This window comes from Abramis brama (assembly GCF_963993115.1).
Source record: "Abramis brama genome assembly, chromosome: 16".
NCBI classification, from domain to species: Eukaryota; Metazoa; Chordata; class Actinopteri; order Cypriniformes; family Leuciscidae; genus Abramis; species Abramis brama.
This window is the reverse complement of record NC_139978.1, coordinates 32511865-32528617: the sequence shown is the minus strand read 5'-3', so window position 1 is coordinate 32528617 and position 16753 is coordinate 32511865. Positions and strand designations below refer to the sequence as shown.

General features: G+C 35.9%; 2 protein-coding genes across 3 annotated transcripts; both read right to left on the bottom strand.

The window, feature by feature from the left end:
* Positions 1–2394: 2394 nt before the first annotated feature.
* gata1b (GATA binding protein 1b) lies at positions 2395–9406 on the bottom strand. Of its 2 annotated transcripts, none has more exons than XM_084086977.1 (6): positions 9273–9406; positions 8434–8659; positions 6810–7268; positions 5072–5217; positions 4511–4636; positions 2395–3528 (listed from the first exon to the last, which is right to left on the bottom strand). In XM_084086977.1, the coding sequence occupies exons 2-6, from the start codon at positions 8642–8644 to the stop codon at positions 3235–3237; spliced, it is 1236 nt and encodes a 411-aa protein (XP_083943103.1). In that variant the 5' UTR covers positions 8645–8659; positions 9273–9406; the 3' UTR covers positions 2395–3234. The 2 variants fall into 2 exon arrangements, with proteins under 2 accessions (XP_083943103.1, XP_083943104.1); XM_084086978.1 differs by having other exon boundaries at positions 3102–3528; positions 7014–7268.
* Positions 9407–10667: 1261 nt separating this feature from the next.
* cdk20 (cyclin dependent kinase 20) lies at positions 10668–16526 on the bottom strand. Its single transcript, XM_084086979.1, has 8 exons — positions 15955–16526; positions 15766–15879; positions 14414–14602; positions 14177–14298; positions 13368–13430; positions 12386–12509; positions 12136–12291; positions 10668–12051 (listed from the first exon to the last, which is right to left on the bottom strand). Exons 1-8 carry the CDS (start codon positions 16027–16029, stop codon positions 11860–11862), a joined length of 1035 nt encoding a protein of 344 aa, XP_083943105.1. The 5' UTR covers positions 16030–16526; the 3' UTR covers positions 10668–11859.
* Between the last annotated feature and the right edge of the window lie 227 nt (positions 16527–16753).

Here is a 16753-nt window from a genome sequence, read left to right as displayed (position 1 = left end):
GGAAGAATTCACTCAGTGATGCCAATTTATTAACTCAAAGAGGCTGGGAAAATATTGTGCATGTGTTTGGGTGAATATCGTGGGCCTTTCTTGACACTCAATCTGATGACAGGTTGGTCAGCGTTATGATTTTTGACTGGAAAGCAACCACATAGCAACATCTTAATAACGCTCAGAACACATTAGCAACTGCATAGCAACACCCTGGCAACCTCACACAACATCCGATCATTGTGCAGTGAGTTTTGCACGGGCAATCCTCACAAAAAATACAAAGATCCGTCATGAAACTCTAGCCTGCACAGGCTGATAGGTCCTTAATTCAATCTGCTTGCATATGGCAGAAATGTAGTTTTAATGAATATCAAGAATGATACTGTACGGTTTAGGAAGCGACATGATTAGTTATTTACTTTTATTATGCGCAAGGTGGAAATTTGTATTTGGCTTGTGACCCTGGACCACAAAACCAGTCACATGGGTCCATTTTTTGAAATTGAGATGTATACATCATCTGAAAGCTGAATAAATAAGCTTTCCATTGATGTGTGGTTTGTTAGGATAGGACAATCTCAGAAAATCGAAACATTGAGAAAATCGCCTTTAAAATTGTCCATTTATGTTTGCGATTGTGCAACATTCCCTTACAAAAATAAATGTTTTATATATTTAGGGTAGGAAATTTACAAAATATCTTCATGGAACATGATCTTTACTTAATATCCTAACGATGGCATAAAGGAAAAATCGATAATTTTGACCCATACAATGTATTGTTGGCTATTGCCACAGATATACCCGTGCGACTTGTGACTGGTTTTGTGATCCCAGGGTCACTCACATATAGACACCAACCTACAGAGAGAGAGAGAGAGAGAGAGAGAGAGAGAGAGAGAGAGAGAGAGAGAGAGAGAGAGAGAGAGGTACAAAACATTTTATCATTCACACACACAGAAAAATAATAAAGTTGAACATCTATCAATTTGCCTTTGACTTGCAAAACTAAGCTATGATTTGCCAACTCTCACTCATTCAACGTGAGACTCACGCAATTGACACTTTTCACACGCTCTCACGTTTCACAACATCCATTTTCTCACGCAGAGAAAAATCGCGAAGAAGATAACACTGACACCGACAGACAAGACAGAGCAGGTTACTTTACATATGACATAAATATGAACCTCTCAAATTCTGTCAATTTTATTACGAAATTCAAACAACAACTGTTTTGGCGCTTGTAAATGTGACGCCTCAGTTCAAGCGGCACGTGAACCGATCATCTCGGATTAACTAACGTTACTCTTACTCTTTACTAGTTAATAGTAAATAAACACGAATGAACAATAGGTATGTTGAAAGATACAGTACAACTTACCGAAATGTATATGCCTCATAATATCGATCAATCAGTGTTTTTCACCCGTGGAAATGGTCAATAAAGCAGCTGGAGAACATATGTGACAACGTTACATGGAAAGCCATGACCATAGCACGTTAGTTGGCTAGAATTAGAAACATTTGGGTTACACTTTATTTTAAGGTGTCAGTATTACAGTGTAATTATACATTTAAGTAGCCTACTGAGTAATAATAATTAACTACATATACTTACTATAGGGTTAGGATTAGGATGAAGGTTTGGTTTAGGGTTACTTGCATGTAATTATGCATAATTTATAGCTATTACTACAGTAATTACATGTAACATAACAATGACACTGTAAAATAAAGTGTTACCAAAATTTGCTATAGAGAGGAGTATTTTGCTAAATTTTGCACCAATGCTATATTTTCTAAATGTCATAATCATTTGTTAACAAACAAGTATTCATTACTTCAATGAGCTCATTGTTTCTGCATGACATTATTACATTGTTTAAATTAATAAATTTTTAGCTAACTGTGACTTTGTATATGTACATTTCTGGAATACTTAACTTAGACAGTTACCTCTGATAACAGATCACTCTAAATTGTAATGTTGACTCATGCACTTTCTGTAAAGCTGCTTTGAAATGATGTGTATTGTGATAAATTCTGTCTTACCAAATGTTTTGAATTGGCACTGAACAGCTCATATGAGTGTGACGTTACTGAACTGTATCCTTTACTAGCTGCATTACTGCACTATGGAAAGTGCTGGATTTGCATGTGTTGTCATTGCACATTGTAACTGTCTAACTCCCACTACGAGCTAATTAATCCAAGCCGCAGAGCTCACAATAGTGCCATAGAAAAACCACGTCAGATTGAAACGTCTGTTAAGATGCATTGATGTGAAGGAGCCTTGCCGTGTCGATGCGGAGACTCTGTTTTGAATGAAATCAAATGAGTCTCTAGGCCTCTCAATTGAGTCCGGCTGTCAATTACAGCAAATGCAAAAAGAAAAGGTGCTTAATGTAAACTTTTATTTGTAAACAACATTTATTTTCTGCAAAACACTTACAAATTCACATTCAACAGTTACAAATGCTGAAAAAAAGAAAGTTGTTAAAGAAAAGTGGTTACAAACACTGAAAAAAATAAATGTAGTCTATATATAAACTACTGTACATATGTTTGGGGCGAGTAAGATTATTCAATGTTTTAGAAAGAAGTCTCTTATGCTCACCAAGGCTGCATGTATTTGATCAAAAATATTATTACAGTTTAAAATAACTCTTTTCTATTTGAATATATTGTAAAATGTAATTTATTCCTGTGATGCAAAGCTGAATTACTCCAGTCTTCAGTGTCACATGATCCTTCAGAAGTCATTCTGATATGATGATTTGCTGCTCGAGAAACATTTCCGATTATTATCAATGTTGAAAAAAATTGTGCTGCTTAATATGTTCGTAGAAACATATATTTTTCAGGATTCTTTGATATATAGAAAGTTCAAAAGAACAGCATTTATTTGAAATAGAAATCTTTTGTAGCATTATAAATGTCTTTACTGTCACTTGATCAATTTAATGATCCACTAATTCTTCACAAAGTGTCATGATGCTTTTCTAACTTGATAAGTGTGTCTTTATTTAAAATAAATGTCACCTGGTTTGATATTTTGCATATAATGCAATGACGTTTAAAAATTCAATTTGTGACTTTAATGTCCAAATATTTTTAGGGCAACTATATATTCCCCTCATGCTTTTTCATGCATCCACATCTGTAAAGTTTCCAAGTATGTTTATGATGAGTATCTGAACAGATGGCAGTGTTGAGTGTTTTTTTGTCCAGGTCCTCTCACATCATGCTGGGTAGGATGGCAGCCGACGGGTGGTATGGGTAGGGCAGGGTGGCATGGCTGTGGAAGGCAGCTGTGGGCGGCAGTGAATGGGAAGAATGACTATAGACCCCCAGACCTCCTGGACTCTGAGGATACATGTCGAAATACTGATCAGAGGCAGGATTCTTCGAAAAATCCCAATAGAGATTCTCCTCTGCAGTGCTAAACTTCTTCCCTTTTCTGCTCTTGCTGGACACTTTACGGTTGCGTGTCTGAATGCCTTCCTTCTTCATAGTCAGCGGTCTGTTCACCTGATGAGGATGATTGAAAATATTAAGCACAAAATTGCAGTTAAAGGTGCAGTATGTAATATTGACAGCTAGTGGTTGAAATGGGTACTGCAGTCCAAATTCAAAATATATTGGAGAGAGTTGTTTCCCCCATCCTCCTCAGACTTGACGCTCACGCGGGTTTCCAGATTGAGGACACGCTACAGGAGCGAGCGCAGTTGACAATGGAAGGTGAAGAGACTTACACACTGTAAGCTGATGAGTTGATTTATCTGCGTTTTAGTATACTCCCGTTCATAGAGATTTTCAGATGGATGCCGAGGCTTTTTTAGGTCAGGTAGAATCTGCAATATCTGACATAGTTTGTTTGCTGGTTGTTCAATGGCTGCAATATGTTGTGTTTTCCTCCAACTGGAAACCCGGAGAGTTGAAACACTATTGGGTGAATTGGCAGTGGGCGGATTCACACGGATCAAAACAAAAACAGACTTTTCGACACGGAACGCACATTTCAAAGTAAAATAACTGGCTGTAGCATTGATTTTTAAGGAAACAAGTATGTGAACTTAGCATGTTTTGTAAATGTCTTCAAACACATTATGGTATTTGTATGCTTTAGTACAGTCAAAAAATGACATACAGCACCTTTAGAGCTGCTATGTGTGATTGCTGTGCCATTAGCTGTACCAATTGGAATTGCAAAAATAATGTCAAATGGGTTGAAATTGGTGGAAAAAAGTTAGTTGAAATGTTGACACATGATGTTTTGAAAGTGCCACAGAATTCCAGGAAGTAATTGACTAAGAATTCATTGGGGTTTTTTTGCATTGTTTTAGCACTGGATCCACAAAAAGAAGTTATGCAAATCAGGTAACGGCACAAATGCTGCCAAAAATGTCTTCTTCTTCTTCTTCTTCTTCAAATCAGCTTTTATTAAATTAACCGAATAAGATTTTGCCATTTAATACAAAAACAGTCAAGTAAAATGAGTGAAATTGCTCACATTGTGAAGCTTGAAATAGAGTCCGCAAGCGTTACACACGGGCTCTCCGCTGGCGTTGCGTCTCCACAGTGTGGTGGTGCTGGTCTGGCAGTTCGCACATTGAGTTCCTATTCGCTTACTGATGACCTACAGAAAGAGAGACGAAGGCTAGAGTCACTCTACGTCTTATAAACACTGACAGAAAAGTGACAGTAATATCACAAAAAGATTTCTATCTTAAATAAACACTGTTCTTTTTAACTTTCTATTCATCAAAGATTCCTGCAAAACAAATGTATCACCGTTTCCACAAAAATATTAAGTTTTCAACATTGATAATATTAGGAGCAAATCATCATATTAGAATGATTTCTGAAGGATCATGACACTGAAGACTGGAGTAATGATGCTGAAAATTCAGATTTGCATCACAGGAATGAATTACATTTTAAAATAGATTAGGATATAAAAGAGTTCTGTTTTCACAATATTAAAGTTTTTACTGTATTTATGATCAAATAAATGTAGCCTTCTTTGTAACTTCTCTTGATTATCAGTGAACTGAGTATCAGTGAAGTGTACCAGTCTCTTTTTGGGGCGGATGAGAGGCCTGTTCTGTCTGTTCATCTTTTGGTACAGTCCGCAGGCATTGCAGAGGTAGTGGCCCGTTCCATCACGCCGCCACAGAGGGGTGGCAGTGGCCCCACAGTTCACACACTCACGCGTATCTGTCACCACAAAAGATTGGAGACTATGTTTAATTTGCAAATTTAACAAAAATACATAATGAAACGTACACTCTAAAGGTTCCAGTTAGAATGCTAACAGACTAATGTCATTCAAGAACCTGTTTAATTTCCACAAAGAACATTATTTTTTTTTAGTTCTTTAGTAAGCCATCTATGTACTGGTGCTTTATAGTTTTTAGTCATGTGACTGGCACAAAAAAAAAAAAAACAGATGGGCAAAATCTATAGAAATACAGCACAGGCCTGTCATTTCTGTTTTAAGCCACAAATAATAATAAGAAAGTTATACAAAACAATGGGACATTCTAAACGCTTAACGTGCCCTAATGTACTAAGACTAAAAAAATCTAATTCAAATATACACCTTATTGATGATATACAAATATAAACGCAAAGAGCTAAATTGTCTTTATAATGGATTTGTATGGGAAAATGCTTAACTTAAAACGTGTTGCATTCATTTTCTGGATTAGTTAAATAAGGAGTATATTGAATTTGGTCCTGTAATTTCATCAACCATTTTTTTATAATGATTTTCTATGGAAAAAGTGATGTACACTGAATTTAGTGTTTTAATATCACTCTCTTAGTACATTAGTACCTGGTAAAAAATAACCGTGACACATAAATGTGACATCATGTGAAACTATGAACAGATTTCAGAAACCAATGTGCTGATCTGAAGAACCTATAAGAACCTTATTTTTTAACACATTTTTACTAAAATACCAGAATTTGTATTATTATTATTTACTTTTTAAAATGTCTTTATTATATTTGTTGGGATGGGAAAGTTCTAATTGTTCTGTATTTTGTGTTGTTCGTTTGGATGCTATTTTAGAGGTTCCTAATTTTGTTTTGTAAGTTTCGTACAATAAGTTTACATTAATCCAAAGTCAAAAAACACTTTAATTTTCTCATAATAAACGTTTGCAGCATCACCTCTTTTCTCAAAGTGTCTAAAAACCGGTTTGATCAAGGATACAGACTTTCTAAACTCCTCCTTTCTGAGAGCCTACTCTGCTCTGATTGGTCAGATGTCTTAGTCTGTTGTGATTGGTCGACAGCTTAAGTGCCTCAAATTAAACGCTCATTATCATATCTGAATTTCAGCTGTGGAGGATTCCTCAGCACTAGTTACAGTGATACGAACAGCAACGTCGGTTTTACCGTATCAATTCGAGCCGGAGTCCTCAATCATTGGAAGTGCAGAAAACTGCGTCTTCTCGACATGTCAAAAACACGAACCAAACTATTCCTGGCCTCAGCTACAACTACAGAGTATGAGGGTCAAAACAGACGTCGTTCATGGGCAGCCAAAGAAGACCACAGACATTATGCAAATTTGAAACAAACCTATGTATGTTTGAGCAGGAAGTAAGACTGCAATAAAGACTTGATTCAGGAAGTTCAGAATCGATTCTTTCTTTTGGGAGACAATAACTCAATGTATTGTGAACTTTGAACTTTTACATTCAGCTATATTACACACAATCACATCATGAAAGGTTTGACTCTAGGACAACACCAGCGCCAGCCCACATTACCTGCCTGTTATGATACTTCCTCACCTAAAGGGGAGAATCTCATCTTGCTGCATAATTTCGGTGAGAAGGACGAGGGAGCGTAGAGAGCTGAACTGTTGTAATCTTGCGTGAAGCTCCCGTAGGGACTGATGTGGGCCAGTGACTGCGAGTGTGCTTTTGAGGAGTGTGTGTGAGCATACACACCGCTCACTGAAGGGTTTAGAGGGAACATCCCACCAAATGCCTCACCTCCTCCAGGAGGACTCGATCTCTCTCCTTTCACACTCTCCTTCTGGTCCAGGACAGGGGAGGGAAGGGCCGAACGAGGCGGTCTGGCGGAGGTGAGGGACGTGGAGACATGGAAGGACGGGGAGGACGTCTTGGAAAATGCACTGCCATGCCAGGACGACGGGGATGATGGGAAGAGGTTGGTTAGAGAGGATCCATTTGAACCTTCAAGCCAGGACAGGTTGCCGAGGAATGGAGAGGAGTAAACGGGATATACTGAGGAAGAGAGGGAGGAATACTCAAAGAAAGCAACTGAAATCAGGAAAATGACAAGTTTCTAGAGTTAAAGAGCGTTTTGATAGCACCACAGAGACATGGAATTTATACTTTTAAGGAGGACCATTAAATGACTTCTCTGCATATTAAACTGCATAAATGTAAACTGGAATGAGTTATTTAGTAAGAGTAAGAGAAAATATTTGGACATCAACTGTATCACTTACATTTCAAAAGTAACAGTTTAATGTAGATGTCGACTCTTTCCTCGTATTGAGTCAACTATTAAATAGATTTTTTTTTAATTAAACTTTTACTTAAAACAGCCAATGGCATTCATTTTAGTGTAACTGGTTAAAGCTAGGGTCATCATTTGTCCTTCTGAAAAGACAATGCACAATGAAATATAACTAGTGCTGAAGTTTTTATGAAATGAGTTTTAAAATATTAGCTTGGGTTTAACATCTGGTGCATCAAAGTTACTAAAGCACAAAATTGAATCAGCAATAGTTTTAGTTTGACTAACTTTATGGCTAGATAATTTGACTTACTGACACAGTCCCATACTTTCACATTTAATTTCTCTGTACTAGAGGGTCCTTTTTATACTATTTATAAGCTTTTGGTTCTTTAAGTTATCATGTAAATATCATGGTATATGAATATGGTAACTTTTCAGTGCTACAGTACAGTATACACTACTGTTCCAAAGTTTAGGGTTAGTAAGCTTTTTTTTTTTTAAAGAAATTAATACTTTTATTTAGCAAGAATGCGTTAAATTGATCACAAGTGACAGTAAAGACATTTATAATGTTACAAAAGTTACAAAATAAATGCTGTTCTTTTGCACTTTCTATTTATCAACAAATATTGAAAACAAATGTATCACTGTTTCCACAAAAATATTAAGTACAACAACAGTTTTCAACATAGATAATAACAAGAAACGTTTCTTGTGCAGCAAATCAGCATATTAGAATGATTTCTGAAGGATCATGTGACTTAAGACGAGTAATGATGCTGAAAATTCAGGATTAAAATACATTTGAAAATATATTCAAACAGAAAACGGTAGGTAGTGTACTGTATATCAAAGTACCATGTGAATCTATACCTGTACCATGATACTCCCACAATACTTTTTTGATGGTGCGCTGTCACTGACCTGGGCTGTGTTGAAAAGCTCCAGATGGGCGGCCGTGGATGGGGCTGGTGAACGCAGAGGGCAAGCCGCCGTGATCCGCATCAGCGCAGGGGAACATCGAGCCCTCCTCAGTGTGGACCAGATAGCTGGAGTCAGGAGGGTAAGTGGGCATCACCTCGGATGCCAACATGGAGGACGATACCCAGCGAGTCTGCTCAACGGAGCTCTCCATGTCTATCAACAACACCTTTTGAAATGCATGAAAAGGAGATGATTAATTATGTAAAATGAATGAACATGGACAATCTTGTGTATATAATAATAACATTTTGAATATATTTATATATTTTTATTTTTGAATTGGCATGTTAAAGTGTGGTGCAATGCAGGAAATCATCCAAATTATGCCTTAATTGTGCCAATAGGAACAAGACGACATTTTAATAGCATTACGTGTATTATTTAGCCTAATAGTTTTAATAATTGCAATAGAATATCATCAGTTTAAAGGCAATATAAAAAATACATTTGAATACATTTAGAATGTGTTTGGGAATCAAACTGCAATCACAATAACATTTATTCTATGAACACAAAAATTTTTTTTTTAATATTTTAAGTCAGATTCTCACAAAAACCATGCTTTCAAAACAAACAACCCTTCTACAGTATCTTTAATAAGTGATACTGCTGTGAAGTGCACAACACAAAACTCAACAGCAGTGTCAGTCACAACTTTCCATTTAACAGAAAATACGTCTGGCATCAAATTACTCTAAAAACAAGATAAGCATCACTTGCATTGTCTGATTTGCTAATCTGGCTGTAGATATGGTAATGTAGATCATAATAAGGCATACCTGAGCTTATCTGTTCAGTCTGCAGAACAGGTGTCTGTGATGAAGGTGAGCACTGCTGATGGGCAGAACTTTATGTGTGAAGATTTCTGAGCTCTGGCATTGTGGGTGATTGAGGTTACACATGTGGATACAGTGGGTGGAGCCAAAGACAGGTCCACTTCAGCAAATGTGGTGCCTCATGAGTGCAAATGCACAAAAAAAAAGTCTGGAAATATCCCACATAATTTGAAAATCTACTAAAAGTCTGCATTGCAAATTACAATAGCAAATATGCAAAGCCAACAAAGAGCAAAAAGGCCAAGACCAACTTTCTCCTCTTCTGTGGAACAGTGTTTTTTGTCCATACAATGGAAATATATGCATGTATATAACTAGTATGTTAAATATAAACTATTATGTATATAAACTATTTGTTTCTGTTAATTGAGATAAAGCTGAAATAAAATAAAATGTAAATATAAGTTGAAAAAGTTAAACTTATTTCAGTTTATTATTATTATTATTTTATTATACATTCAATTTTTTTTGTTTAAGTTGAAGCACTGCTAGTAACTAAATTATTAACTGGAAATAAATAAAAACAAACCTAAATAGCAATATTAAATAATAGTAATAAATAACATGAAAAAAATCATAAAATAGTTAAAAAATGTATCTAAAATTAACATAACCCAATTCAAAATATTAATAAAATTAAATATAAATAATAAATATAATACATATATACAGAAAGTACAAAAGTATAAAGAAATAACCCCAAAATGAAATTTCTGTCATCATTTACTCTATTACTCTATTACCCCAATGCAGTTCCAAACCTGTATGACTGACTTTCTTCTGTTGAACACAAAATATATTCTGAAAAATGTTGGCATCCAAACAACATTGGAGCCCATTTACTTTCATTGTATGAACAAAAAAACACTGTTCCACAGAAGAGTGAAGCTCATAGTTTGGGAACAACATGATAGTGAGTAAATTATGTTTTTTTGAGTGAATTTGAACTAAACTTACTATAAGCTCTATGAATTTTAACCAACTTAAAAAAAGCCAAGCAAGTGATGGAACAAAAGGGAAAGTGGAGCCAATAAAAGATGCAAAGCACAGCTTAATATGTAACACAAGAGGACAGTTGAGCTGATTGCACAAATGCAAATAGAGACAAATGCTGCAATCATTCTGAAGATGCATAGCCTGGCCACATGCACACAGAGCAGGGCTGTGGAAGTCATTTGTTAATCAAAGCGAACCGTTTTCTTTCCTTTTGTTCGTTTGGTTTGAGGGAAAATTAAAGTGGTCAATCATGCTGTGAGTTCAAGAGTCTGTCATTTAACGAAAAAAATGTCAAGTATAACAGATTACAACAGTATAAAAAAGATGACAGATGTGCACCACTTCCATTTTGTTCTGGTTTAGTTTATTTACCCTAATGTTAATGTTGATTCCATGTTCATTTCACATTACAGTTACACAATTTGCATCCACCTTTGAGGGAGATGTTGTGTGATGTTGTACAAGTGATTTATGACTGACTGTGTTAGTGGTTCAAAACAATTAAGAAAAATCTATAAAATAACGATAAGACTGCGCATAGCACTTTTAATAGAAACTAGGCGTTTGCATGTTCACTGATAAGGCTAGTTTCCTCCACAGCTTTTCAACAATGTAACGATCATTTAAAAGGTAGAATGGTTCTTTATTAATATTAACGGTATTTATTAACAAGGGTTAAAACGTTTGGAGAAGGTATGATTTTTAATGTTTTTGAAAGAAAGTCTCTTCTGCTCAGCAAATTTATATTCTGCTCATTTATTTGATCAAAAATACAGTAACATTGTGAAATATTATTACAATTTAAAATGCTATTTATTCCTGTGATCAAAGCTGAATTTTCAGCATCATTCCTCTAGTCTTCAGTGTCACATGATCCTTCAGAAATCATTCTAATATGATTTGCTGCTCAAGAAAGACTTTCACTTTTGATTCATTTAATGCATCCTTGCCGAATTAAAGTATGAATTTCTTTTCTTTTCTTTTTTTTTTTTTTAAATCTCACTGACCCCAAACTTTTGAAGGATAGTGTTTGATTAAAAACCATTTACCTGCTGATTTGTCCTTTTTGCTCTAAACTGCATGACCAGACCTGTTCTAGTACAGCCGTTTCTATCTGATCACTGTATAAAGTTGCGCCTAACTGAATAAAAACCCAGATCAGTTCATTTACACTGGCTGGTGTTAAATGATAAGGTTAATGGTTGTTGAGCAAGAAGGAAGAACTTTTTTTCTTTTCTTTTTTTCATTTTACAGTTCCACTGAAGTGGAGTGAGTAATACAGCTTGAGATGCAATCAATTCAAATAAGCTACTCCTATAATGTGCATAGTAAAATGTGCCGTACAAATTTAAACACAAATATTTCAAGAAATTTACACACGCCATTTGAAATTCACTAAAAGTATATTTAAAAAACGACCATATTATATAGCCTATTTCTGTATATTATAATAAATATCGTCCTTAAACATTAAATAAATGAGCATGACTTAATGGCCCACTTCCTGGTTTGAAAGTGTACAAACCCCTAGATTTCATAAACAACTCCACGCATGCCTTTGGATCCGACTCGGGTCCACCAAGCTCTCATGTAAGGGTCGATCCACTGTGAATTCGTGAGGCGGTTGCATGCGCTGTCTGGAGTGCTTTCCTCCACGCTGTGGGATGGGGAGCTCTGAATGATGAGCCGGGAGAGGGTCCGTGAAAAAATACGGATGGAGCAAAGCCTGAGGAAACAGACAGGGCATTATTAGTGTCATTGGAGTTACGTGACTGACTGAGTCAATCTGAACAAAGCTTCAGATGCGCACCTGACTAGCACTGATCCTCTGCTTGGACGGATAGACGAGGAACTTCTTCAGGAGGTCCACAGCTTGTGGTGACGTGTCAGGTACAATTTCCTCCAAAGGAATCGGTGGGTTTTCTTTAAATGTGATCTTATTGTAGTCTGGTAGGTCTGTTATTTCCTAGATTTGGTACATTAAACACAAAACCTTTAGGAGAACGGTTGTGCATCAGGTCATTCTAAACAGGCGTAGTGGATGTGAAGTGAGAGCTCACGGGCCAGACTTTCTGGTTGGGAGTTCCCAGCACTCGGAGCACACAGCACAACTGCTCAATGTCATTCTCTCCGGGGAAAAGTGGAGAGTTATTCAACAGCTCCCCGAAAATGCAGCCTACTGCCCTGAAACAAGCCAGAGGACAGACACTGACACCGGCTGGATGTAGGATGAGCACTACTGCCATCTGGTGAAACTTGAGGCAAGAGAGAATTCTCAACAACAAAAAAAGACTTGTTAGTAGGGAATATTTGCTTTTATAAGAATACGCAATGGTAATGCATTATGAAATCTGACAATAGACACACATGTAAACTATACATTTCACATTTACAGACTGAAGAATTGCATAAGACATTGGATATTCAAGGAAGTTGAATTGGAAGTACAGTGATTTTTAATAACATTTTATTACCTGGATGTTTTAGAAAGTCATGAATTTACATAGACAAAACACACTGGATATGTTTACAGTAATTATACCTGATTATAAAATAGATAGAACTAATAAATACTAATACTTGCTAATAAAAGTAAAAAAAAAAAAAAAAGGCAATTTTTTTAGATTTACTCAATTTTAGTTTTAGTTTTAATTAAATAGCAAGGTAATATAACACAAAGTATAGTGTTATAAATGTAAAAGTATAGTGTTTAAACCCTCGCAGCAGCACAATTTATTTTATTTTTTTTTCATTTTCTGACAAGGTAATATAACCCAATATAGAGTTTTATAATAGTTTTAAAAGTATAAATTACTTTTTTTTTTGATGAAAATATGAAAACCGGTTATCACAGTCTGTGAACCATTGTTACGTACATCTGAGTGAAACGGCTTCTCTAACAAGAAAAAAAAAAATGTAGGATTGGGGCACGGTCGATGTTTATTAATTATAATAAACTCCAATCAGCTCATTCCAAATGTAAATTGTAGATTCATGTCGATTTTGCAAATAAACTGAGAATATCATTCTAAAAATTCTTACCAGAGATCAACTCCTTCATCATATTTTCTGGCACCATACAAAAGTTCTGGTGCTCTGTACCATCTGAAACACAGCACAGCAAATATTTTTATCCATATGATTTAGGCTTTGGGTTAAAGCTAGAACAAATGTAGATTTGACTTTAAAGGGATAGTTCACCTTAAAATGAAAATTCAGTCATCATTTACCCTGGTGTTGTTCTAATGCCGTATGCATTTCTCTCTTTTTGGGACCACAAAGGGAGAAATTTAAAAAGATAATCTCGAGCTGTGAGAAATCAAGATTAATACAAACGCTACATGTAAAAATCTCCAGACCGGGATGCTGGTTGTCAGATGACAGTCAGAATGACAGTAGACAAATGTGAACGCGATAACATCTTGTGGCGACAAACACAATGGATATATTCACATCTGAGAAGAAAGTACATAGATTGTATGCATTTCATGTAGCGTTTGTATTAACCTTGATTTCTCACAACTTTGTTAAATAATATATTAAATTTCAGCTCGTTTAACACCAAACCCTATCGTATTCCTCCAGAACACTCGGGATATGAGACGTGTGTGTCACATGGGATCATTCTGTGATACTTGTGTGTGAGCAAGACTTTTGTGGAAGTAACTTTTCAGACTTTGATTAAAGATTACGACGGCAAACAATTTTTTTCTGTGTATTAACTTGCATGGATTAATTTTTCACCACAAGACTAGTAATATGCACTAACAAAGTAAATAGGGTCAATTTTGATTTCAGTTGGACTTTAACTTTCATTTTAGGCCGAACAAACCCTTTAAGTAAACTATCACCTGGTGGCCACTTGGTGACTGTACAGACGGTCTCCTTCATTTGAAAAGAGCCTCGCCAGACCAAAGTCAGCGATCTTCAGGTGACCCGTTGAGCTGATTAGAAGATTTGCAGGCTTCAGATCCTACACACACACAAAAAAAACATTCAGAGCACGGATAAAAAAGGAACATGTAAAGTAAAGCACAGCACAGATTTATCTGGGGACAAATCTAATGATATAAGGAACACAGTTTCACCCTGTGCATGATAGAGTTCTCGTGGCAGAAAGCCACTCCTTTCAGCAGCATCATCATGTAACCTTTGACCTGGGATGCGGTGAGAGGACGCTGGGAATTCCGAATGACTTCTGACAGATCAGATAACATGTACTCAAACACCAGGACAAAGCCTGTGCCGTGAGGGAAGACATCCTTCAGCTTCACCACCTATTATGAAATATAAAATATAAATTATTGTGTATATCCAAATCATCATATAATGGAAGCCCATTTCCGCCACAAAAAAAGTATTTTGACAAGATTAAATTTAAGATGAAAGTCACAATAATGACAAAAAAGTTCTAAATATGTGACCCTGGATGACAAAACCAGTCACATGGGTAAATCTTTTTTGAAATTGAGATTTATACATCACCTGAAAGCTGAATAAATAAGCTTTCCATTGATGTATGGTTTGTTGGGATATGACAATATTTGGCTGAGATACAGCTATTTGAACATCTGGAATCTGAGGGTGCAAAAAAATCGAAACATTGAGAAAATCTCCTTTAAAGTTGTGCATTTATATTCGCGATTGTGCTGCATTCACTCACAAAAATAAATGTTTTATATATTTACAGTAGAAAATTTACAAAATATCTTCATGGAACATGATCTTTCCTTAATATCCTAATGATTTTTGGCATAAAAGAAAAATCGATCATTTTGACCCATACAATGTATTGTTGGCTTTAGCCATAAATATACCCGTGTTACTTGTGACTGGTTTTGCAATCCAGGGTCACATATGGATATTTTTCTTACAAAAATACATCACTTCGCTTCAGAAAGCCTTCATTATAACCCCCTGGAGCCATATGGATTACTTTTATGATGGATGGATGGATGGATGCACTTTCTTGGAGCTTTAAAAACTCAACCCAAACCCAAATCCCATTATAAAGCTTGGAAGAGAATTGATATTTTTTAATATAATTCCGATTGTGTTTGGCTGAAAGAAGAAAGTCATATACACCAAGGATGGTTTGAGGGTGAGTAAATTATGGGATAATTTAAATTTTTGGGTGAACCCTTTAATCTGGTAAATATGACTTTTTATATCATGACTTAAAATGTCCTCATTTCAATCTATTTCATAATTTCAAACCTTTGTCATAATTATGACTTTCATCTCAAAAATGACTCTCTTATCAATTAGTATGTCTTAATTTCGACTTTTCATTGTCAATTTTGACTTTCAGCTCATAAATTTGACTTAGTGTGTCGTCATTTCATGACATAAATATGATTACAAAAGCATTTTGCGAGTTGCAAAAGAGATCATCTTCACTACACAAGTCTCCAGTGATCAGTGTGTCTGTCTCACTCACATATTGGTTGTCCTCAATCTCTTGCAGGGCTTTGATTTCTCTCAGGGCCTGGTTTGGAATACCATCTTCAAGTTTTCGCAAAGCGACTTTTTTCAAAGCCACGGTCTCTCCTGTCTGAACACATCAACAGATAAAGCGGTGCAGAAGCATGCAGACAGAGGCATGTAGTGAGACACTAGACGGTCTTACCTCGATGTGTTTGGCTTTGAAAACAATCCCGTGAGCGCCTTCCCCAATCCGACCCAGAATACTGTACTGATCCATTCCACTGCTGGACAACTAGCCGGCTAGCAAAGCAGAAATGTAACGTTACCTTTGTTTTCCATTCACACACTGGCAAATATTCAGCAACGTAACAGAGCAAAATAATAACTGAATGGAAACAATAGCGAGATCACTGATCTATATAATGTCATTCTATATCGATCTGTGAGCGAGATTGAGGATTGTTTAGAAGAGATCATCTGTGGCGACGCTCCGCTGCAGCTGATGGCAGTTGCCATGGATATCGTTTCTGTACGGCAAGCTAGCGAAGACAAAAATCTTATTAGAACGACCACGTATTGTGACTTATTCTTACAAACCACGCAAATAAAACTAAAAATGATCTTCCAGCTAAAAACGAACAAATAATAATAAAAAACAATTTTTTTAATTGAATTTAAATTTCGAGCGGTTTGATCCTGGTGGCACGTGTTACATTTTTTTAGCGCAAGTATGGATGAACAAAACAGAATTGATTGCGCTTACTGTACAAATATATTCAGCTAATTTTATAGAGTGCCTAATGACACCCTACGTCAAACGGATCGTGCCAAAATCGGGCATAAGTTATTTACATTCGTATGCCAGGTGCCAGTATTTTGAAAGTAACACAAAAATTATGATTTTGTATCGTACAAATAGCAAGAGTAATGAGTGGCATATAGTAAATATATATATAGATTTCCCGTAAAAACGTGACTAAAAGCTGATTGAAAGTTTAAAC